This window comes from Anguilla rostrata, chromosome 2 (genome assembly GCF_018555375.3).
Source record: "Anguilla rostrata isolate EN2019 chromosome 2, ASM1855537v3, whole genome shotgun sequence".
Taxonomy (NCBI): Eukaryota; Metazoa; Chordata; class Actinopteri; order Anguilliformes; family Anguillidae; genus Anguilla; species Anguilla rostrata.
In genome coordinates this window covers 30,244,139-30,269,881 of record NC_057934.1, presented here as the reverse complement: position 1 = coordinate 30,269,881, position 25,743 = coordinate 30,244,139, and the positions used below count along the sequence as shown (strand labels likewise).

The following is a 25,743-nucleotide window of genomic DNA, read 5'->3' as shown; positions in this document are numbered from 1 at the left end:
ACAGATCTCCAAAATATGACGTAGGCTAAAATAAATAATTATAATAAATTTTTATCTTTGCCTGTGTAGTAAGAAAAAAGATTTCACACTGGAAAAATAATTAATGATTTTTATTTTCAATATTGTGTACAGAGTTAACATCAGTATATGAGTGGAAGCATTTTTATTTTACTGTCAAAAATTAATTGAGCACAATGTGGAATCTGTTCTGAACTGTATTTCATTGAGAAACTGGTTTCATGAGCGAAAATTACAGATATCAGTAGGGGGCGATAATTACATCCTGTACTGAAGTTGAGAACCGAAAGCTGGCCCCTTGGGTTCGATAATCGACAGGAGCTGTCTGATCCGCCATGTTGACATAGTGAGACAGCGAGTTTCCCTTTTGTTTTTATGTTCAGGTGTTGGATGTCGTGTCGACTCAATAGTTTTATTAAAATTCACCAGTATGCTTTCAGCCGATATGTATGGACAGAATGGCACGGTAAAGGAGTATCACTATACAGGGCCGACAGAGCACAAATTCTCACCATATGCGTTTAATGGAGGGTAAGTGAAAATTAATATGATGTGCTGTATGAGTAAGTTCATGCTAGCCAGTTGTTAGTTTTTTCTGTCAGTGAAATATGTAGCTAAGGTAATACTAATAGGGATGCACAGTGTGAATTATACCTTGATGGCTTACGGTGTTTTTTCCGCTTGTGACGACTAGCAAGTTTGTCATCGTTTTGTTTTGTTTTGCCCAACCAGAGAACCTGTCATATCTTTTTCGCTAACGTTAGCTTAAAGCGTTGTGTGAGTTTAACGTTGGACACAGCTAGCTAGCGAGAGCAAGATTTCAGTGACAATCCGTTTGTACTGGTTCTGTTAAGCTTGTTCACACATTGGTGTCTGCTGATTTTACTGTCTTTACTGTCGATTCTTGCTGTAATTTGCGATAGCTCACTAAAAATCTACTTTAAAATCGATTTTTCAAATGAATTTCAATCGTAGGCTACTCTTTGCTAGCTATCTTGTCTCTGGACAGAATGTAGACATGTCGGTAGGAAGACATTTTACGACGTTACTTAGTCAGGTAATGATAGCTTCAATGGTAGCCATATGGTGGTGTATTAGCAATGACATAAAAAAAACTTTGTGTACGTTACTCAGTCAGGTAATGATAGCTACAACAATGGTACCCAGTGGCGTAGGTTTCGTTTGAACATGGGGGGGACACATTAATGGGGGGGAAATTTTGAGCATCAAACACAAAAACATGAAAGAAGCAGAAATGCTTCTTTCATGTTTTTATTAGGGGGGACAAGGCACATGTTCTAAATATTGAGGGGGGCGTATCCCCTGCGCAATATACACCTATGATGGTACTCATATGGTAGTATCAATGACATAAAAAACTTTATGTACTATACGTCTTCAGAGCCTAGGTCTAAACGCCGTGCACCCACCGCTAGCGTAGCGTAAGCGGCGCGTAAGCAGCACGGCGAAGCAGCACGGCCCGGCGCGTCGTGTGTCTACACGGGTTCCGTTTGTGTCGCGCAAAGGCTTGCTTAAAGCTCTATATTCCTAGTAGCTCTCGCAGTCTGCAGTGGGATTACATCGTGTATTTCACGTTTGTTCACGACTGTTGATTATGGGTTAAGTGAATACTTGCTGAGAGACCTTTTTCAGTTTGTTAATTTGGTAATATTTTGTTAAATCATGTAAATACGTAAGAAAGTAAACGCTTTAAAGAATTACCATAAGCTTAAATCGCAACGTAGCCTACATAATAATCAATCTCAAACTGTAGCCTATTAATTTATTTGCATGGTTAACAAACGTGCCAACTTTATGAAGAATATGTAATGATCATAATAATAATAAATAATCCGTAATCAACCATTGGGAATCCCCGTGTCGTCTTGCTATTCACGTCTAAACATTTATATGATCAGATATGATATATGATCAACTACGCGTGCGGTGGGTGTCCAGCCTTATTCGTTCACGTATACATTCGTGTACTAAGTGTGATTAGTTAGCTACTTGAATCTCTGCTAACTTTGTCAAGTTACGTAGCTGCACCTGTAGGCATTAGGTAGCTGATAACCAACTCATCTCTAACTGAAATGGCTATTCATCAGTAAAGCTAATGTGGACTAACTAGGTGATGATACCATTATGCATTATTTGCAGAACCGTCCTGGCTGTCGCAGGCGAAGACTTTGCCATTGTGGCTTCAGATACTAGATTGAGTGAAGGCTACTCAATCCACAGCAGGGATTCCCCTAAATGTTACAAACTGTAAGTATTCTGTCAGGATTCACATTCATTTTTGTGATTATGAATGTAATATGAAATGCAAATATAATATCATTCACTACTATTATGTGCTATTATCTTATTAAATAAACTGATTTGAGATACAATCAGTGATTAGTGACAGGCATGCATGCACTTTCTTATAATTGAATATCAAAAAGCCAAACCTTTGGTTTTTCAAACTACATTCATGTAAAATCACTGATTATTTTATCCCCAGTTTACATATATTATGCTACAGATTTTGTATTTTAGTTTCATTTGTTTATGTACTCTTCAATAAAAATAAAAAAACTCCCTTAAATTTCCTTAAATTTTAATATTTTTGAATGCACTGATTGGGAGTTATTCTCACAGAATGCCACACTAGGTGGAGGCACAGTGCCTAGCTATCCAAATTTATGTGAGGAAACTATGCTCCATCAAAGGCAGTGATGGTGTTCTCAAACAACAAGTCCTGGATTACCAAGGAGCTAAAACAACATTAAATGAGAAATGAGAGTATTCCAGTCAGGAGAAAAATTGGAGTAAAAAATCTAATTTGGATCTGACTGAATAAACAAACTAAAGAGGCAAAGCGGACATGCGCAGAGAAGGTTTAAAATCTGTTTCAAGAAGGGCATATGAGAGATTCTTGGAGCGGAATAAAGATCCTTCAGGTCTACCAGTAAAGCAGAATGACCCTAGCCTTCAATCTAAGGAATACTGCAGTCAGTTTTCTGAGACTTAACTTACAGATACAACAGATTTTACAAATATAATTTGAAAGTAGAAAGGGATAACATAATATCAGAAGTGTTGTTGTTAACTAAGGAGACCAGCAATATTTTGTTACTGTACAGCCGGCAATCTCAATAGGGATATAAAAAGAGGGAAATTGAACAAAGCCATTGGTCCATAACATAAGCAATCATGTACTGCAATTCTGTCAGTCAGCTGGCTCCCATTTTCAGAATTAAATAAATTAATAGATAAAATTAATCTGTCAAATGGGGAATTTTGCATTTATTTGCCTATTTATTTCCTTAATTATTCCTTTCTCTATTTATTTCCCTATTTATTTCCTTTAGCATTAAGTTCAATATATATTTCTGTATTTATTTCTTGTTTAATTTAGTTGGGGAGAGAAGGGCCAAATATAACAGACTTTTTGTGGGTGGTTGGCATTGGAGCTTGAGCGATGTATTTCAAGTTGAACCCTCAGAATGTCTCTCCCTTTGTCTCCAACTGTTTTGGCTAGATGCAAGTTCATTTTTTTGCCAGAATTATTCTTCAGGTGCTGTATTGTGTGTATATGTCATGGATTCCTAATGTCTGTTATTGTAAACAGATTTTTAGTGACCAACAGATTTCATAGTTTTGATATAGCATGCTAGCTTGCTGGGATTACTAGCAAGTCAAAAGTGCAGACTAACCCCAAGCGGGTTAAACCTAAGTTAGTGTTTCATGCCGCCAATGACTGAAAGTAATACTAGTACCAATAGCGTGTGTTACTAGTAAGTTGTATGCTGCTAATGACAGAATATAGTAGGCCTAAGCTGGACTGTTTTAAATAGACTCCATCATGACATTTCTTAAGCATCTAGCCTTCATAGAATACAATGCACAGTGACAAAATATAAAGACATAAAATGTTTTTTGTCCATTATAAAGCATTTCAATGAGCTCCTTATGAAGGTTTAAGATGAAACATTGATATCAGATTAAAAATAATGCAAAAACATTGTCACACAATGCAGCACAGTACCTACATTTATAATAATTAACTCTTGTATGTATTTCTGTACTCTACAGTATGTAATGTTTCTTGTATGGGGATGGGACGACATGAAACAATAGTCAACCTTCCACCACGTTTTGGAAATGTGCCAACTCTCACATCATAACTGTAGCATGCAACACAAAAACTACTAAGCTACCAATGAACGCTTACATTACAGTGTGAAATATCCTCATTATAAAATAACACTAACTTATTTAAAGTGCAATAAAGTATATGTCACATTGTGCCATTGATATACTATGTGATTGTTTCCCTTCAGGACAGACACAACTGTCATTGGGTGCAGTGGGTTTCATGGAGATTGCCTGACTCTCACCAAAATTATTGATGCAAGATTAAAGGTAAGATTGCCTTTCATTCACTCTGAATTCTTACATATATTTTTTGGCAAGGTCCAATGCATTGTACAACTGCATTAAGAATAGTAACTCTGAATCCGATTTGTCTCTGGAAGCTATCATGATATTTCCAAAAGAATTATCTAACATAAGAAACAAATGAACAATTCAAATATGTGTCATGATAGAATTAAACATTCAGTTCCTTAAAAGGTTGGCTTTACCACAGACACTTCATCTCCATAGTGTCTGGAAATGGAATTCAGTTTGTGAGAATGATTTGTCCATGGAAAATTTTGTTTTATGAGATTGGTGAACATATATTTTTCTCAATTTCTTGAGAAAGAATCTTTCAGTATCCTTTGGATCTTTTGGCTGCACTTGTGGACTGCCTGCTTCAATTTAAACCACTTTCATTACATTACAGGCATTTAGCAGACGTTCTTATTACATAGCATTTTACATTGTATCTATACATTGTATTTATACAGCTGGATATAGGCTATACTGAAGCAATGCAGGTTAAGTACCATGCTCAAGGGTACAACGGCAGTGTCCTACCCAGGAATCGAACCTATGACCTTTCGGTTAAAAGCCCAGTTCCTTACCCACTGTGCTACACTGCCACCCCGTTTCCATTTCTATTCAGGTTCAAGTTTGGAGACTGGAGACATTCCACAAGTGCAGACCAAAGGCTGTGAAGCATCTTGAAAGACTGTTTAGGGCAATGGTCAATAGGTTATATGCTCAGCAATTTCATAAAACACTGTAGAAAACCACTCGGCAGTTTAATCTTTGTAAAGTGAGCATGCACAAAGTACTGAAAACAGGGGTGCAAATAATCTTACTTCTGATCTTAATTTTGATCTAACATTTCCGTGTATTAGTATAAAAGAATAGTTTTCACATTTTGGACATGACAATTAACCAAACACATTTTATTCAGTCTTTTTGTTTGTTTTATTTTTTCTTTTTTGGCTAATCTTTATCAAGGGTGCCAATAATTTTGTGCACGGTAATCTGTCAAATTTGGATTTTCTGCCTTATTTATTTTTTGTAGCAATCCACAGAGGCTCTTCTGTTTTGCTTATTCATACTCTCCTGTGCTCTGTTTGGAAGTTTGGCAAGTCATGTATATATTACAGAACCAGTGAACAAGAACAACCATATAGCAGGGATACTCAAATCTGTCCCTGTACTGCTGCCTGATAGTCCATAGTCAAATAATGTCACTTACTGACCAGAGATTACGCTCACCAAGCGTGTCAGGTTTAAATCAGTCGCTGATTAGATGAATGAAAACCAGCAGTACTACTGGCCCTGAGGGCCAGATTTGAATATGCCTGCCATATGGAATATTGTCCATTAAACTTCTGCTTTGTTTTAGATGTACAAGCACTCAAACAACAAGCCAATGACAAGTGGTGCAATTGCAGCCATGCTCTCTACCATTCTCTATGGAAGACGGTTCTTCCCCTACTACGTTTACAACATCATTGGCGGTCTGGATGAAGAGGGTATGTTAACATTGCTATTTTTTTGAGGAGATGAAGTAATATAATTATCACTGGATTATTATTGTTCAGAGCTGATAAAATGCATTTTAATATGGCTCCATATTCCTTAGTTCGGGGATGCAAACTCATCTCCTTTTAGCAGAATTTTCTGTTTTGAATACAAAATATGGCACATATGTGAATTGTGTAGATTCACGTATGTAAACCTGAATAAATGAGCAGAGAAACATAGCAAATGCTTCCATACCGGTGTGCTGCATGATACAATTAAGCAATTAACATCCTATCATGCTCTGTGGCATGTATAAAAATGCTGAGCAGGCCCAGTTGACCTCGATTTTGGATCAAGATGGCAAGAGGAAAAGATTCAAGTGACTTTGAAAGATGGTTTGTCATTGGGGGATGGATGGCTGAAGCTTCAGTCACAAAGATTGCTCAACTGGCTAGTGTTTCAATAGGAACAGTGACTAAAGTGACATCTGCATTTAGGTCTGTGGGAAAGACATCAGTAAATAGGGTCGAAAATTGCGCACATTGCATAACAGCAACTCTTCCTCAGGTGACTGATAATATCAGTGCAGGACGTGCTGTGTAGTGCAGGATGTGATCAGACTGTGTCAGCATGGCTAAGGAGTTGGTCATGTAACGTAAATGTCGCAGGTTCGATTCCCTGGTAGGACACTGCCGTTGTACCCTTGAGCAAGGTACTTAACCTGCATCCAGTATATATCCAGTATACACTCACTGGCCACTTCATTAGGTGACAGGAGTGGCACCCGATGTGGTCTTCTGCTGCTGTAGCCCATCTGCTTCAAGGTTTGACGTGGTATGCGTTAAGAGATGCTCTTCTGGCACCAACAACCATGCCACGTTCAAAGTCACTTAAATCACCTTTCCTCCCCATTCTGATGCTTGGTTTGAACTTCAGCAGATCGTCTTGACCATGTCTACGTGCCTAAATGCATTTAGTTGCTGCCACATGATTGGCTGATTAGATATTTGCGTTAACGGGTGCAGTTTGCAGTTGAACAGGTGGACCTAATGAAGTGGCCGGTGAGTGTATATCCAGCTGTATAATTGGATACAATGTAAGTCGCTCTGGATAAGAGCGTCTGTTAAATGCCTGTAATGACAACTACATAGAGTTTAGTGGTGCAAAAACCACAGGCACTAGGCTACAGAGATGTGGAAAAAGTGATATGGTCAGATGAGTCGTCCTTCACCATATTCTCGACAATTAGGCAAGTGCATGCGTGGCATACACCAAGAGAATGGTACAAGCGTGAATGCCTGACCCATAATGAAGACAGTCATTTGACGGCCATTTTGAAACAGTAACTGATGGGCTTTGGTGATTTAAGTAACACTATGGTAATCATACTCTTCATAGGTCGTGGAGCTGTATATAGTTTTGATCCAGTGGGATCCTACCAGAGAGACACCTACAAGGCTGGAGGTTCAGCAAGTGCCATGCTACAGCCACTTCTGGACAATCAGGTAAAAGTCATGACCTATGCTGTTTCTCTATTGTCATCAGGTTTCAGTGAAATTTTGTTTTTATGACTGCAGTGTGATGTGGGTTGCTTGAAAACTGCAAAACACAAAATTGTAGAACTTACTAAAACACTGAAATGAACCACCCCCCTCCCCCCAAAAAAAAAAATCTCTCCGCAGATCGGGTTCAAGAACATGGAGAACGTGCAGCATGTGCCTTTGAGCCAGGACAAGGCAGTGCAGCTGGTGAAGGACGTCTTCATATCAGCAGCTGAGAGGGACGTTTACACGGGAGATGCCCTGCGGCTCTGCATCATTACCAAGGGTGGCATCAAGGAAGAGACTGTACCGCTCAGGAAGGATTGAGCATGCCCTGTTGTCCTTCTCTGTTTTCTGCCATGAAACTGCATGTAACAACTAGTTTTTTTCATTCCAATTCAAAGAGAATTATAAAACTCCAATGCTGTTTGCTTTCTTTTTTTTAACTGGTGATTACATTTTAGCTTTGACTATTTTTAATATCAACTGGAAAACGCTTTCTTGTGTCATTTTCTTTCTCTTCTCAGGTGTGGTTTTCACTCATAAACATTGTTTATACCTTTACCGCCAATCGGCATCAGTTGTCATGGCATGTTTGTATGCAGTTTTTTTAATGTTAAATATGTGCTATGTTTTTATTTGAAAAAGCTCAAAAGAGCCATTCTGGGATAAAAATATCAAGCTAAAAAGGCGTCACATTAAAAAATGCCATCCAGTGCATCTGTTTATCCAGAAAAGATCTCAAAAAAGTTTTCAGTGTCAACAGAAATCCAAGCTACTTGTTTTGTGTCCACCCTCATGCACTTCATTTGCAAAATTCACTTGGGAGTGAACTTCACTTAACTTCATTATATTTTCATCTCTGTTTTGATCCATATTTTATATTCATACTTATATTTCTCTTGATTTGTTGTTGTTGACATAAAGACTCGCAGTTAAGTCATCATTTAATTGCTTAATATCAATTGCAAATAAGTGTAATTGTATTGCTACGATCTGTTCATATTATATGTATAATGAAGGACAACGCTGTTTCTAAGGACAAGCCTGCTAGGCTAGGTCCATTGGGTTCTGTCTGTAGTCTAATATGCTAATGTGGAAAATATGTCCTCACTATTGGAAAAGTTTACGTTGTCATAAGGTCATTATAAACATCCCAGTGACATTATTTTTCACAAATCTAAACACTTCTTTCGCCGAACATATAGCATTTCCTGTTTCCGTTTGTCTCACTGCTGCTTGCACGAGGCATTAGTAGGCCTATGCTATATACAAGTCGTTCAGTAGGCTACTTTTAGAGTTTTCATACCAGTTTAATCTTTCAGTTCATTTGAGTCTTTCAGTACTTTCAGTTTATTTTGTTCATTTGAGCCATTCAGTTAATTCAGCACAATCAGTTCATCTTGTTCATTTGAGTCTTACGGGCTTCTGCTCTGACACCAATTAGAAAGTAAAAATAAAACTTTTTGCTGAAACAAAAATATTTGCAGAAATGAATAAATGGGGAGGGAAAAACTGCAAAAATTGAGCTAGCAATGTCAGCTAGAAGCAAAATCACATAACATCAAATTTGAAAGTATATTTCATTTGATATAAATATTTCTTATTTACATTAAAAAAGTTTGTTTTCATCAACACAGGAAACTTTTTAAAAAGCAGTAAGAAAGCAGTGGCTACAAAGGTTAAAAGCCATTATAAATATAGCTACGTTTTTAAGCCATTGCTTAAGATACTGTTCATATGACTGAGTTGAGAACCACCTTAATTTTGAACATAAAATGAAGAAATTAGCATCTTGAAGGCTAGGCAATTAGGCAGACAGATATCTGAATGTACAAAATTCCATGAACATACATAAAATGTAATGTCCCTCTAGGTCCTTTCAAAACCAACAAAGATCCCTGGTACAGGATCTGAATCCTGGGGAAAAAAAGCTTTTATCATGTCTTCTCTGAAAAGCAGCATGCTGGAATTTGATTGTGTAATCTCTTCTCGATTCACACCATGATACCCAGGTTCTGGCACAAACTCCTCAGGGAAAGGAACAGAAAATTTCATGGCAATGTTGTGTAGAACACAACAAGCACTGACCACCTCAACATGTGTGCTGCAGTTGTTCTTCTGTATGCTTCCCAAATTGTCCAGGCACCGGAATCGTGACTTCAGAGCACCAAAGGTCTTCTGAATGACAGTCTGGATTTTGAAGTGGGCCTCATTGTAACGCATGCTGGGTCTTTTTCTCACATAGGCCAGAGGAGTCAGAACATGTCTTTCCAGAGAATAACAACTGGCACCTTAAAAAAATAGAATGTCATTAGATTAGAATATGCTTTGAGTCAATTCATATCAGTATTTTCAGCTTGTATCCCACCTGACTTAAAAGGAAAGTACACCATGTCATTAAATCATTATGTTTTTACTAAAATGGTTCTACGAGCAAAGAAACCAGTCTTCTGATTTGCCATTGTCATGCAATTCCCATCAAGTGTTTCACCAGCATCTCAAAGACATCATAGTCTTTGCAATGAACTATGGGAGCTTGAGACAATGAAAATGAAAAAATGGCTGTGATACTGTCTATCAAGATAGTTTAAAAAACTGCAATATTAACTTTCTTGAATGACAGAGGTCAAGTACTTGCACATCTGTGAATGACCGATTTCTAATTCACAACAATAACAAGTCACGATTCTAAATTAATTAGTCCGTTAATAAGGAAAATATCTCATTACAAAATGGGCAGTTTATGTTATGACAAATACCATGCAGGGGTGTGTCTTAGTGGCAAGTGATCCACATTTTCTTTTCCTGAATATCTGAAAGTCAGCATTAAGCTACAGTTGAGGCCATATGTTTACATAGACCAAGGCTAAAGACATTCACAACTCCACACATTTCATGTTACCATACATTTCCTGTGCTAAGTCAATTAGTCAATCTACTTCATTTCCAGAAGAGGTCATTTCGAAATAATAACTAAGATTTATCTCAGCTTTCATGTACTATATCATATTTTCAGTGGGTCAAAAGTTTACATACACTTTGTTTTTTTTTTGTATTTGGTGGCATTGCCTTTTAATTGCTTAACTTGAATCAAACGCTTGGGGTAGCCTTCCACAAGCTTCTCTCAATACTTTCCCCAAATGTTGGCTCATTCCTTGTGACAGAACTGGTGTAACTCTGGTTTGTGGGCCTCCTTGCTTGAACACGCCTTTTCTGTTCAGTCCACAAATTATATATGGGATTCAGGTCAGGGCTTTGTGATGGCCACTCCATTACTTTCACTTTGTTGTCTTAAAGCCATTTTGCTACAACTTTGGAGGTATGCTTAGGATCATTGTCCTGCTGAAAGACCCAGTTGCGACCATGTTTTAACTTTCTAGCTGATGTTTTGAGGTGTTGCTTCAGTATTTGTAGATAATCACAATGCCATCTATTTTCTGAAGTGCACCAGTCCCTTTTCCAGCAAAACCTCCACACCACGATGCTGCCACCCCCATACTTCACAACTGGGATGATGTTCTTCAGATTAAAAGCCTCGCCCTTTTTCCTCCATACATAGCACTGATGATTATGGTCAATTTTTGTTTCATCTGACCAGAGAACACTCCTTCAAAAGGCTAGGTCTTTGTCCTGGTGATCACCTGCAAACTTCATTCTGGTTTTTTTTATGCCGGTCTTGGAGTAGGGGCTTCTTCCTGGCATAACGGCCTTTCAGGCTATGGCGATGTAGGATTCTCTTAATGGTGGATGTTGATACTTTGGTACCTGATGCCTCCAACTCATTCACCAGTTCCTTTGTTGTTGTCTTGGGGTTCAGTTGAGCTTTTTGGAAAAAAAATCGTTCAGCCCTGGGAGTTAATTTGTGGTATCAAGGACAAAAAGGCAGTGGCTCTAAAGGTAGGCCCTTAAATACAGCCACAGGTACCATTTAACTCCGAATTAAATCCTAATTGTGACAATTGGACAATCAGAGTCTAAAAAGTCACTACAACAATTTCTGGATTATTCCAGACTGTTTAAAGAGACAGCCAACCTGGTGTATGTAAACTTTTGACCGATTGGAATTCTGATATAGTGAATTAAAGCTGAAATAAATCTGTCTCTAATCGATTGTTTTAAAATTACCTCTGATGTAAACAAAGTAGATGCCCTAATTGACTTGCCAAAAGAAATGTATGGTAACATAAAATGTGCAGAGTTGTGAAAAACTGAGTGTGAATATCTTTAGCCTAGGTGTATGTAAACTTTTGGCGCATATGTAACATTAGATGCCTGTAGTTCTGAGATGGGCTACACGAATGCATGATTGGCTCAGTGTTTCCCCTACATAGAGGCAGAATTTCTGCCAGATTTTTTTAAGGCTATGCTTTGACGAAAATGGGTCCATTGGCTCAGAATAACTTGGTTGAAACAAATGAGTAAAGCTGTGGGCTACACTTTTTTCATTAACACTATTGTCAACATTTATCTTTTGCCATATTGTTTACATTCAGGCATGAAACTTGTGTAAATGTTTGCTCATTTACTTTTGCTCTAAAGTCAGTTTTAATATGTAATGTCTTTGGTCGTTGTTAGTTGTCTCAGGGAGTGTTATGGGTGTCTCTTATGGCGTTGTTTGCAACCCAATTCATCCATAATGTGGTAAACGTATACGAGTGAAGAATGACTGGCTTTATGGTGTGTGAATGAGATTCTGGCACGAACATCAGTGAATCAGCTGAAGCATAAATCAGCTGTGTGTGCATGTGCATGCAACATTAACTCCTTTCATACTTGCATCTGTAAATATTCCAGCAATATTCCATGTCAGAGTCATGTATGAATAGGAGTCAGAGTCGATTTTCCTTGTAGACATTCCTGCTATTTGCCAGCTCAGAACCTAGTAAGATTTATGGGAATCTTTTTCCAGTTCTCAGTTCTACTGTGAACAAAAGCAGCAACATTTCCAGATAAAGTACACTAAATGTTGCAACATTCTTACATAAGACCTTTTGTAAGAATAACACACTCATACCTATGTGCAATTTAGTCTCTCCACTTCACCTATCTGCATGTCTTTGGACTGTGGGAGAAAACCGGAGTACCCGGAGGAAAACCACATGGACACAGGGAGAACATGGAAACTCCACACAGAAAGGCCCAGGCTGGATTCAAACCCAGAACTGTCTTGCTGTGAAACAACAGTGCTACCCACTACACCCCTATCACTCTTTAACTGTGATCTGTGGGTAGGATTTCCATCTCTGCTAAAAACCATTATTCAGTGAAATATCTGGCTGCTTTCAAGATGAACTAATGTAACATTAATATTAGCTCTGTATTGCTTTAGAGAATAGAAACCAAGCCCTGCCTAATCTATCCTGAACGGTCATGCCATGTGTTCACAGGCTCAACATAGAAAATTTCCATATAGCCTAGGTAAATCCGCTACTTAACCCAGGTCATTTAACCGGGCATTGTTGTGGGTTACATTGAACTTACTGAGATTTGGCAGCGCTCTATGTAGAGGACGTCCACACAAATGAAACCCTACAAACAAGTATGAGAAAAGTTCTTAGGGAATGTACCCGGTTCCAAGTACAGGGAAAAGATAGTCTCAACTGAACCCTGGTGATTAACTGATTAACACTAAAAGAGAAGCAGCATCAACGAATCCAGAAAAAAAAATCATAAAAATAACCAAATACAAGAATAGTTGGTTTGAAGCTACTAGCGTTCAATAAGTCACCATAAACAGCTGCATTACAAACCAGGGTTTAGAAGGGTGAAAGGGGCACTGCATAGACTCACTAGTCCCCTTATGTTAGCAGGAGGCGTGAGAGCACAACAAAATGAAGACATCAAAATTGTGATTGAAAGATGAATTCTTAGGGAAGGTTGTAGTCCCTGCTCTTCTCCAATTGTGACAGTAAGGAAGAAGGATGAGTCCTCATGAATGCTGGTTGATTATAGGGCCCTTAATGTAAAGACCCGAAAAGATGCATTTGGGGCATGTCATTTCAGTATCTGGAGTAGCCACAGAACCAGAAAAAATACATTCAGTAAGGAACTGGAGACAGTCCTCAAACTCCACAGAGCTCTAATCATTTGTTGGGTTTGCTAGCTACTATAGACGTTTCATGAGGAGTTTTGCACAGACAATAGCCCAATCACATGCATTAGCAGCACAGGGGGTACGGAAAGGGAAGGACAAGGGCAAGCGCCTGCATAGACTCACTGTAGGGCCCTTTGATCAGCAGTGGTGCATAGGAGGAGGCAATGTGAGGAGGCAACATACAGAAATTTAGTGATAAGAAAATAAAATTTTGTGCATTGAAAAAGACTGCCACCGCTAAATTTAGATTGTTTGACTGCAAACCATTTTATGGTTATAACAGACAAGTCTATTGAGCTACGTTAATACAATTAAACACGGGGCAGTGGAGCACCACTGGACCTCTGTGCTGGGCCGATTCGATTTTGATGTCATTCATAGGCCTGGGAGGAATAGGAATGCAGCCGCCTTGTCAAGGCAGTACGTTCCATTCAACATCTTTGTGGTAAAGATATGTCCCAAGCAGTGGTTAACTATCAATAACTAACTATTACACTGATCCCTGGCAGCGAGATTCCTAGTACAATAAGAGAAAAGATACAGCAACAGTCAGTACAGACCGAGTCATCTGCTCCATTCATTCAACCTGCACTGTCCCTGCCGGTGTTACCCCAACAGTATGTGCAAGACCTTCAGAAAACTGACCCACTCATCCAGAAGTGGAATATAATTTTCTAAAAAACTGGAAATGCATGTATTGTCTATTCACTGCATGTAGGATACATCTAAAATCAGCTGGTTCTGAAGTATTGGCATAATGAAAAAAACAGATTCCTTGTGCATAGTAAAACATGTGCTTAATGCATTTTTGCCACAGATGTATTTATTAATTAACTGTGCTAGAGATTTATGTTGAGCTGGGTTGTCAGAAGCTGCTTTCACATCAATGTTCACCTTTCAATGTCCCCTCACTGAGGATGTCTTTAATAGCGTGGCAAGAACCGTCCCTAGCTTGCTTTGAACTCAGTGTGTATCCTTCTAGCTCTCTAGACGAAAAATTCCTCAAACTAGAAATGGAGAGAGAAATATGTGTACACAGAACCCCTGCAGCTTTCTATGGTTCTAGGGCTATGCCCTTTTAAACAACTGGGGGGAGGGGGATGCCTCTCCCTTGCTACACTATTAAAATCTAATAGTTTTTTTATCAAGTATTTAGGAGGTTGGAATCAAAGCAAAATCTTTTTTATGCAAAATAACTCGTTTTTTGATTGATTTAATGTTTAGGCACTCTGAAAAGATTTCACAAGAAATAGGAAAGCAGGGGAAACTTACCAATGAGCCAACTGTGCCCATGCCTACCACTTTGAAATTGCTGGAAGATTTTTGAACTCTCCCAGATGCTTTGCTCCGCTGTGCTTCCTGGCCATTGACTCTCTACACTTAATAAATTGCCTTGAGAGTCGCAGATCATTTGGAACATTATGGAGTGATAATCGAACGCGTTCAAAAAAAAAATCTCCTCCTCTGGTGTAGGTTTGATGCGCACGTGCATGCATCCCAGCACACCTACTACATTTGGTATACCGCAAAACCTCTGGATCTCTTGTGCCACAAGTACCCGATCATTGTAACTGTCTGGAAATGTGATAAACTCTTCAGCTTTCTCAGACAAAACCCTGGACACCGTATTAACTGCTCTCCTGGCAGATGCCTGGCTTATTCCAATCATATCTGCTGTTTCATTTGGCAAAAAGCCGTTTGCGTAAACACACAATGCGGCCAGAACAATAACATCAGTAGAAAGCTCGTCGGAGCAGTATTTGGCTGACTCCATTTGGGCTCCAACATAATCAATAATGAAACAAACTGCAGATCTAGTGAAATGGAAATGTTTTAAAAGAAAGTCGTCATCAAAATTATCCAAACTGCTCGGGATGCTGTCAGATTCATCATCAAATTCCCCCAAAGCCGCCAACCAAACTGCAGATGCATAAGACATCTTTAACTCCAAAATAAAAAATCAGCTTCTCAAGCTAGCTATGCATCATCGCACCCCGCTTGTCATTTCCAGTTTCTTTTATAACGCGTGTACCCGCAAAGTGCTCAGTTGGCTAATCGTTGCCAATCACAGTGTAGCCAGGCCTATAAAGTTATAGTCCTTTGGGTTTCCGGCACAAGTTCATCGAAACATACAATTTTGATACAATGATTGCTCCCTGCATCTAATTGTTCAGTCCAAGTGTGACATACAAAAGAACGATGGCGGACTTGTGATGCTGTACACGTAGCAATGTCGCTAGCATTTTTCAATCCAATTTTTCATCAAGTAATCACTAAATACTACCTGCCGAGCTACAGCTATGAGCGTGAAGCTAACAATAAGAAATGGACTTCCGGTAAGCGTGGGAGGTGGGAAATTTCATAATAAACGTTTGCCACACTTTGTCATGAGTTTTGAACTAATGAGCGTAACAAATGGGCTAAAAGCTACTCCGTGAGCTGGTACAAATCTTGCTCTCCTGCAAAGGAAAAAGAGTCTTACTCTTAAAACTGGACTGAAACGAGTTTCTCAGAATGCATGCTATATGAATCAGATGAAGGTATTTGGGGTTTCACCCATAGACATGGTTTCACCCCCAGACATCCACCCTTTTTGGCATATTTATGCAGTAGCAACTGATCTCAAATCTCTTGCTGGACCAGGAACGCAATGCGTGCTTTCCCTAGTGACAAACGGCTACTTTGTGAGGGGCTTAAATATTAATACAATGATTCAGTCCAACTGTTCAGTCCAAATGTGATATACAAAACAAAGACGACAGACTTATTATGCTGTATACCTAAAGTCATTACCGTTTTTCACCAAATAATCACTAAATACTATCAGTTGTTATAGCCGAGATACAGAGAGGAGCGATAAATTAACTACATAAACAAGCGGCTTCCGGTTAGCACAAGAGGGGTACATTTCAAAATAAAAGTTAGCATGTACACGTTCTCATGAATAGGGTCATTGCTTGTCAGATGCACTGAAGTCCCAATGCATTGTAGCTGTGGCCATACCCGTGTGTGGGGCCAGTGCTGTCTCCTGGTGGACAGCACCCCAACTCCCTTCCTGGCACCACAATGCATATTGAATTGTGGCACTTAGGGCACGGTCACACAAGCGCAAAATTAACATTGGCGAATATTCGCCTCCCGTTCACTTCCATTCTATGCGAGCGAAGGGGCAAATAAAACATTTGCTTCAAGTGGTGAAGCAAATGTGCATCTTCACTTCGCGTGGAGTTCAACTTTGGTGAACTTTGACCAGCGATTTAGCAGCCTCAACCAATAGCAAAGAAGTGTGTGTGGTTGACCCCACTTGGCTGTAATTGGCTGTAGTTTTCTTAGTGAACCGCTCATGTGTGACCAACAACCACAACCACCCAAACGGACTACAAACCAGAAAACTGATTTCCGTGTGCGTCACATCCTGCACTGCCCACATTCAGCACAACAAGATAAGAATTTTGCCTCGGCAGGCGATGGTCATTCGCCTGCATTCGCACATGTGCATTCGCACAACTCGCTACTGGCTGGTCTGCCAGCATCCGCCATCAGACCCCTGCAGCTCATCCAGAATGCTGCAGCGCGTCTGGTCTACAACCTCCCCAGACATTCCCATGTCACCCCCCTGCTCACTGACCTCCACTGGCTGCCTGTTATGGCTCGCATCAAATTTAAGTCCTTGGTGCTTGCATACCAGGCAGCTAAGGGGTCAGCACCAGGGTACATTCAGAGGATCATCAGACCCTACACACCAGCCAGACCTCTCCGTTCTGCCACCTCTGGACGCTTGGCACCTCCCCCTCTTCGCGTCTGCACTTCCCGCTCCCGTCTGCTGTCTGTCCTGGCCCCTCGCTGGTGGAATGACCTCCCCGTGATGGTCAGAACAGCAGAGAATCTCACCACTTTCAAACGCAGACTGAAGACTCATCTCTTCAGGCTGCACCTCTCCCCACCCTCCCTAGCCTATAGTTCAGCTCATTGTACCTAGCTAGGATAATTTGATTATGTTAGTGTATCTGGCAGGATTGTTTTTGTATGATTAGGTGTGATTCCAGTGCTAGTTTGTACTTGGTAGGATTCTTGCTTGCTGAACAAGCTTACTCTACAGGGTTGGAGTCCTGATCGATGTGGTCACTTCTGGCACTACGATCCTTACTTCACTCTAGTGTTTCTTTTGCGCCTCTACATCATGAAACCTATGCACTTGTTGTACGTCGCTCTGGATAAGAGCGTCTGCTAAATGCCTATAATGTAATGTAATGTAATGTAATGTGTGACTGCTCCCTTACAAATGACTATTTATTTCAAAAAGGTCTTTAAATGCCCTCTTTTGATTGGCATCCTTCTAACTCATCCTCTGGGTCAAGTCATTGTGGAGGAGCCATCCCATTACGTTGAACACACCTGTCTTGCTGTCCTTGCCTCCAGTGACACCCAGGTAACTTATCTAGGATATAACACAGTAAATCTATTTAAATATATAATCTGCTGGACAGTATTCATTACTCTCTTGGTTTATTGTTACCATTTACATCTTTGCAGTGCTGTTTCATGCATCCTTCAGCCATGACTCAAGGACCTTCAGTACCATCAATGATGAGCCTGTTGTTGGCATATGGTCTCCATCATTATGAGTCGGTGCCTCTCTGCAGCTACAGCAGTAAAAGGAATTGAAATTATAACAATGTTACCTGAGGGTCACCAAAGGAAAGAACTGAAACATTGTAGGAAGATAATTGTGTGTGAACTGTCTTGTTAAGACGGCACTATAGTTTATTCCGACGACACTAATCTTTTCCATTTTATTACATCTGTTGACATTGATGTTATCAGCATGGTAGCTTTTCTGGATTTTTGGGAATAAACTTGTATTAGAAATCACTGTTATACACAGTTATATCTTTTCGTGTTTATTAGTGTAATCTGATGTAAAATATTCCTGTCCTGAATTGAGCTGAGCTGTTACCCATACCTGAAATGTCACCTCTGTCCCTGATGATGGATTTGAATAGTCACAAGAGCCAAATACAGTATCAGTTATAAGATCATATTTAAGTCCCTCTTATCTTATCTTCCTTGATTGTCTCAATTTATCTCAAAATCAACATCCATACAGTGTGAAATTATACCGTTTACACATCTTTATGAAACATGCAGGACTTTGTAATCTTTTTTTATAATGCTGTTCTCTTATCACTACAAAGGATTTGCCCACACCCAGAGCAGATAAAATCCAGGTGTCTCGCTGAGGATGATTCAGAAGGCTCAACTGCAATGAAGGTAACTACAGTTATTCAATTTAACTTTTGCCCCTTTATGATACACTATATGACCAAAGTTATTTGGACACCCCTTGGTCTAGGGCTGTTTTTCATGGTTTGGGCTAGGCCCCTTAGATAGAGTGAAGGCAAATCTTAATGTAGCAACATACAATCACATTCTTGATGATTTTGTGCTTCCCCAACAGTAAAGTTCAGCTTTTATTAAAGGGTATTTATGTACATTTTGGTTTCACCATGTACAAATTAGAGCACTTTTTATTCAGGGCACCATAATGTTTGGGACAAATGCCTTCTCATGTGTTGATTTGTCAGGTGTGTTCAATTGCTTCCTTAAAGTGACAATCTCGAAGATTTCAGTTTCGTTCTCTATGGCGGTGCCAATGGCGAGAAGCAGTAATTGCATGTCTGTTTTTGGACCTCACTTCCCATAGATCCAACCGGATCCAACCAGTGTCGCCTGTGTGACGTCAGTCAGTTGGCACGCCAACTATAACACTTACTATTGAATATACTGAATAAAAAGTAACGTTATGTACATACTCATTCGTTGTCTAACATTAGGCTAACTCAAGATGTCTTTACACTGCCGAGCCGGGTTAAAATGCCGTAGCAAACCTGGGGTAGAATTAGTGATGATCAATTTCTGCAAACGTTCTTTATCCACCTTTTGCCCGGTATGAACATCTTTATACTGCAGAGAAGAATTTGTGGGATTCCCTGTGGCTCGTGCAATTATGTATCTCGTGCACAATAAGCAGTCTTTTTTGTGAATGATTGTTGTGTGGTATTTTTGAAACAACTGCCTTTCAAAATGTTACCCCTGGTGTTTCTGATTTTGCTAGCTAAACTTTTCGAGAATAAAGCTGAGCTGGGTGTTAAATTAGCAATCAGAACAAGAAGAATAAAACAAAAACAAAGGAGATTTCATCAAAAAGGGCATAAAGGCTGAAGGAACATATGAGGAAGCGTAATAAAATAATAACAATGCTAATCCATACTGCCGTATTCTTTTATTTAGTTTTCTCCTGCATGACGTCTTCAGAAATCAGACCCGGCTCTGCTCCACATACCCGGCTTTATTCCGATCATTATAATATATTGATGAACTCGATGACAATGTAAATAACGGTAACGTTAAGGCCAGTTCAGATCAATGATTCGCAACGAGGCGAGACGGTTTTAGAATGTTGCAGAGAAAATTGCAGCGGTGTGAACTGGCTAGTAGCAGAGCCGTTGCCTGCCCTGAGGTTTTAAAAGACCGTCCTTGTCAAATCGCCAAGTGCAGTTTTAGAACGTTTACAATCAGACGTCTTGGTATTTTGCAAGTTGCACCCAGTCTCGATGCGAATCATTGATCTGAACTGGCCTTAAGTTAGCTACACTGCAACGTTGCAACAAGGTAGCATTGCATTCGAGAGACGGTTTGCGAGATCGGTACCGGTCAGTAGAGTTAGCTAGCTTTTTTTTCTAATTGTTAGCCGACATTAGATTGTGTTAATTACATTAGCTAGCTAGCTAACGCAACGTTACCTGATATGAGAGATGGATACTGTGCGCAACATTGTCTAAACTAATGTTGTCTTTCTTGACATGGTCCGGTAGCTAGCGTTAGCTGTGCAAATAGCTATGTAATTTAGTAAAGTTACATTGTCATTAAATGTAATATGAAATCTACATCAACAAATAATATGATCTCTCATGTTACACAAAAACGTTTTAGATTCCATAACTCCCCAACCCCCCTTTCTCTGTTATTGTAAGCATGCAGACACCGGAAAAACTACGCCGCTCACACACAAGTGAGTTGAAGGCGAGCCTGTTGCGTTAGTTCGCCTACCTCCTGGCGGACCAACCACTGATGGGTGATGAAAACGCGTCACTAACTGTGCGCCGCTTGTGATTTTTTCCTGGGAATGTCGCCACAGACACCAAGTTTTTAAATCATGAATTATAATAATAATAATAGTATAAATTAATATAAAAATAGGCTCAATCCCCATTGTGTTACCCAATGCAGCGATAAATAGTGACTTAAAAGGCATTTATTTTAATGAAAATCTTTGAGATTATTACTTTAATGCAGGTATAAGGTAACATAATGGAGGGAACTGTGTGTGTGTGTGTGTGTATATATATATATATATGTGCGTGTGTGTGTGTATATTTATGTGTGTACATGTGTGTCTGTGTGTGGACCTATTATAAAACACTTACCATAACTTTAATAATTTTTTTCTTCCTTTTTTTAGATATTGTGGAATTTCCACCATCATCAGACTGCAGGTCGGGAGTGCTACAGTGAAGTCCTTTTGGCGTTTGATGTATTTGATGAAGCACAGGTGAAAAAGACATTCTACGAACAAAACAAGCTTATTACTTGTCACAGATCAAAATGAATAAATCAATTACATTTTGATTAACTTCTCTAGTGAGTACTCTCACTAGAAACTGAGACTAATCTAGGCCTGGCTTCTACTCCCTTTCAATGGGCTCATTCATCTTTTGGTCTTTCTAATAGTTTAGCCACCATGTCGCTCCATTGCCATACCAACTTTGTGAAATCATATTTATCTTTGTATTTTCACATTCCATAACTACAGTATGTACTTTTTCTGACAAAGAAAGGGAAAATGTTGTACATAAGTAAACATCTATAGTATACAAAAAAATGGCCTAATTGCAGATAAACGTTTTTTTTTTTTTTTTTCCAGGTTAGCAGTAAATGTAACAAAAACAGAGTAACCCTTTAACCAAATCCCATCAATATTCAAAAGTTCTATTTCAAATTTTCACATTTACAAAGTAACATGTTTCTACATTCATTAGTCAAAATTGTATGGATCAGAGGGGAAGCAATAAATACATTCTTGCCGGGAAGCAGCATACACTTATTAATTTTTTTTTTTTAATTTTTGACAGCGTGCAGTACATCAGAAATATGTGAAACTGCATATATGTCTATGACAGATGACTGAAAACGAAGAGCCCATCTTGTAAACCGTTTGTAAATTTAAAAGTTTACACTAATGGACTGAAAAATGTTCAGCACAATGCCAAATTAATGTGAACTAACCCTTTACGAAATGCATGTGGATTACCAATATCCTTATCTGAAATTTTACAGTATGATCAAGGTTTACTATGTAGCACTGCCGCTTTGTTATATAAATTTATTTTTTTTAAAAATTATTGAAACATACAGTGGTGAACCAATTCAAAAACTATAACAGGCTTCCACCATCAGAAAGCCAATACAAATCCCCTTGAAAAGCACTTTATCTATTCACTCATTTGACAGGCATACGACTAGCCGTTATAAAAAAAAATATCAGCAATCCCCTTTAATTTCAGATGCAGAGCTCTGGCGCTCTTGAGAAAAAGTGGCCTGAATAATCAGAAACACCTGTGAAGCCATTTGTTCCAAACATTATGGTGCCCAGAAATGGGGGGGCTATGCATAAAACGTGCTGCAATTTGTACACGGTAAAATGGAAATGTATAAAATTACCCTTTTATAGAAGATGAGAATTTGTCCGAGAAATTATGTGGCTCACGTTATACACAATGCATTATTTGTGCATTTCTGAAAACAGTATTTGAATCTGGGAAGGCTCCTATTAGCTACAGTGCGATGAATATGGCTCACCTCTGCTGTTATGGTCAGGGAAGAACCAGTGGTGAAAGAAAACGGGAAAAAGGAATGAGCCTTTCCCAAAGAACAGTAATAAGGTGTAAGGAAATCAGAAAAGAAGCTTTCTGCATTGGCCGGGAATCGGACCCGGGCCTCCCGCGTGGCAGGCGAGAATTCTACCACTGAACCACCAATGCTTTGAGGGGCTGTGAGGTGCTCTTATTTGTCAGAGAAAGTAGTGGCAAAAAGCAGGCACGCCTCCTTCACTTTGTGCCTCAGCCCAGAGTTACTGCATTTTGCATGGGCATGTGGGCATTGGTGGTTCAGTGGTAGAATTCTCGCCTGCCACGCGGGAGGCCCGGGTTCGATTCCCGGCCAATGCAGGCAGTGTTTTGGTTTCAAAACGATATGGTCCCGAACGCACGGAACTTCAAGTTGTGGTGTGGTCTCGTGAGCACCACAGTAAAGTCCCGTGTCATCCATGGCCTCCTCAATAACCGGCGCCAAACGTCGATGAACCTTAATGGCAAGTATTAGAGCGCAAGGTGCCAAGTATATTTCCGCCTCCTTCATCCCTCACAGAACCGGAGGCTCGCCTTCTTGAAGAAAGGTTCGATATCGCGCTACACACAGTTCAGAATGTGTATAAGGGCATTCCAGGAAGGACTGAAAGCCTTCTAGCAACGGCAAAAGCAGAGGATGCTCCTGCTTCTTAAAGTCTTAGTAGATCACCTCCACTCTCTGATAACAGAGCCTTTCTCAATACGCAAGTTTATCTTTAGGGTAGCTTGGCTGTAATTCGATTACTTTCAAATAAATTTTCGGTAGTTTGTACAACTACTCTTTCAGAGTAGTTTCCTCAACGCTGCAAACTCGTCACATTAGAGCACACATTACATTTACACTACTAAACAAAGGAATGCCTTGTCATCAGCAACAAAAAAACATGCACAAGCACAACCAAAACCATTTCAATACGAGTATCAATGGCATGTCACTTGCAGTGCGTGCTTGCAATGCTGCAGGTGAACTCACCTAATGAGAGGGCTGATGTTGTCTGGCAGCTGTCTTGCCCGTACAGAATGTTCCAGTTTTTGCCTTCGGAAAACTAATTTGTTGCTTTAGCAGTATGTTTGGGATCATTGTCTTGCTGAAGAATGATGCGCCATCCAACAAGTTTGGAGGCATTTGCTCGAACCTGAGCAGATAAGAAGCTTTTGTACACTACAGAATTCATTTTGCTGATGCCATCAGCAGTTACATGATCAATGAAGGCAAGTGAACCAGTTCCCATGGCAGGGGGGTGCTGTGGATCTTGGGCTATTCCTTTTGGCCTCCATACTTTGCTCTTGACATCACTCTGATGCCAGTCAATCTCGGTCTATTCTGTCCACGAGACCTTTTCCAGAACTCTGCAGCCTCTTTTAGGTAATTCTTAGCAAACTGTAAACAAGCCAGTCAGTGCTTGTGGCTAACTAGTAGTTCTCATCTAGCAGTGTAGCCTCTGCAGTTCTGTTCATGAAGTCTTCTGAGGTCAGTAGTCACTGACACGTCCACACCTGCCTCCTGAAGAGCGTTTCTGATCTGTCGGACAGGCGTTTGGGGTTTTTTCCTCTTTATGGTGAGAATTCTCCGCCCATTAACTGTAGAGGTCTTCCTTGGTCCTTCCTTTGTGATTACTGAGCTCACCAGTGCTCTCTGTCTTCTTAGTGATCTTCCAAACAGTCGATGTTGGTAAGCATGAGGTTTGGCCTGTGTCTCGGACAGTTTTTCTTATTCCTCAGCCTCATAAAGGTTTCCTTGACTTTCATAGGCACAGCTCTGGTCCTCATGTTGACAAACGCCAGTAAGAGGCTCTGAAGGCAATCAAAAGCCTGGAATCAAGTCTAGATACTGAAAGCTCTCATGCCTGCACCGAGGAAGCAACTGAACAGACCTGAATAATCAGAAACACCTGTGAAGCCATTTGTTCCAAACATTATGGTGCCCAGAAATGGGGGGACTATGCATAAAACGTGCTGCAATTTGTACACGGTAAAATCAAAATGTATAAAATTACCCTTTTATAGAAGATGAGAATTTGTCCGAGAAATTATGTGGCTCACGTTATACACAATGCATTATTTGTGCATTTCTGAAAACAGTATTTGAATCTGGGAAGGCTCCTATTAGCTACAGTGCGATGAATATGGCTCACCTCTGCTGTTATGGTCAGGGAAGAACCAGTGGTGAAAGAAAACGGGAAAAAGGAATGAGCCTTTCCCAAAGAACAGTAATAAGGTGTAAGGAAATCAGAAAAGAAGCTTTCTGCATTGGCCGGGAATCGGACCCGGGCCTCCCGCGTGGCAGGCGAGAATTCTACCACTGAACCACCAATGCTTTGAGGGGCTGTGAGGTGCTCTTATTTGTCAGAGAAAGTAGTGGCAAAAAGCAGGAACGCCTCCTTCACTTTGTGCCTCAGCCCGGAGTTACTGCATTTTGCATGGGCATGTGGGCATTGGTGGTTCAGTGGTAGAATTCTCGCCTGCCACGCGGGAGGCCCGGGTTCGATTCCCGGCCAATGCAGGCAGTGTTTTGGTTTCAAAACGATATGGTCCCGAACGCACGGAACTTCAAGTTGTGGTGTGGTCTCGTGAGCACCACAGTAAAGTCCCGTGTCATCCATGGCCTCCTCAATAACCGGCGCCAAACGTCAATGAACCTTAATGGCAAGTATTAGAGCGCAAGGTGCCAAGTATATTTCCGCCTCCTTCATCCCTCACAGAACTGGAGGCTCGCCTTCTTGAAGAAAGGTTCGATATCGCGCTACACACAGTTCAGAATGTGTATAAGGGCATTCCAGGAAGGACTGAAAGCGTTCTAGCAATGGCAAAAGCAGAGGATGCTCCTGCTTCTTAAAGTCTTAGTAGATCACCTCCACTCTCTGATAACAGAGCCTTTCTCAATACGCAAGTTTTTCTTTAGGGTAGCTTGGCTGTAATTCGATTACTTTCAAATAAATTTTCGGTAGTTTGTACAACTACGCTTTCAGAGTAGTTTCCTCAACGCTGCAAACTCGTCACATTAGAGCACACATTACATTTACACTACTAAACAAAGGAATGCCTTGTCATCAGCAACAAAAAAACATGCACAAGCACAACCAAAATCATTCCAATACGAGTATCAATGGCATGTCACTTGCAGTGCGTGCTTGCAATGCTGCAGGTGAACTCACCTAATGAGAGGGCTGATGTTGTCTGGCAGCTGTCTTACCCGTACAGAATG

General features: G+C 40.1%; 2 protein-coding genes and 4 non-coding genes across 6 annotated transcripts; 3 read left to right on the top strand and 3 right to left on the bottom strand.

Moving 5' to 3' along the window:
- The first annotated feature begins 319 nt into the window (after positions 1-319).
- Positions 320-8,643, top strand: LOC135247726 (proteasome subunit beta type-1-like). The gene is made up of 6 exons (XM_064321507.1): positions 320-549; positions 2,179-2,286; positions 4,347-4,428; positions 5,813-5,942; positions 7,333-7,439; positions 7,617-8,643. The coding sequence occupies exons 1-6, from the start codon at positions 449-451 to the stop codon at positions 7,800-7,802; spliced, it is 714 nt and encodes a 237-aa protein (XP_064177577.1). The 5' UTR covers positions 320-448; the 3' UTR covers positions 7,803-8,643.
- A 398-nt stretch (positions 8,644-9,041) lies between these two features.
- si:dkey-197c15.6 (putative nuclease HARBI1) lies at positions 9,042-16,141 on the bottom strand. The gene is made up of 2 exons (XM_064321506.1): positions 14,845-16,141; positions 9,042-9,769 (listed from the first exon to the last, which is right to left on the bottom strand). The coding sequence occupies exons 1-2, from the start codon at positions 15,509-15,511 to the stop codon at positions 9,348-9,350; spliced, it is 1,089 nt and encodes a 362-aa protein (XP_064177576.1). The 5' UTR covers positions 15,512-16,141; the 3' UTR covers positions 9,042-9,347.
- A 6,461-nt stretch (positions 16,142-22,602) lies between these two features.
- Positions 22,603-22,673, bottom strand: trnag-gcc (transfer RNA glycine (anticodon GCC)). Its single transcript has one exon. It is a non-coding gene; the product is annotated as a tRNA-Gly (tRNA).
- A 115-nt stretch (positions 22,674-22,788) lies between these two features.
- Positions 22,789-22,859, top strand: trnag-gcc (transfer RNA glycine (anticodon GCC)). The gene has a single exon. It is a non-coding gene; the product is annotated as a tRNA-Gly (tRNA).
- A 1,925-nt stretch (positions 22,860-24,784) lies between these two features.
- Positions 24,785-24,855, bottom strand: trnag-gcc (transfer RNA glycine (anticodon GCC)). The gene has a single exon. It is a non-coding gene; the product is annotated as a tRNA-Gly (tRNA).
- Positions 24,856-24,970: 115 nt separating this feature from the next.
- On the top strand, positions 24,971-25,041 carry trnag-gcc (transfer RNA glycine (anticodon GCC)). The gene has a single exon. It is a non-coding gene; the product is annotated as a tRNA-Gly (tRNA).
- The last annotated feature ends 702 nt before the right edge of the window (positions 25,042-25,743 follow it).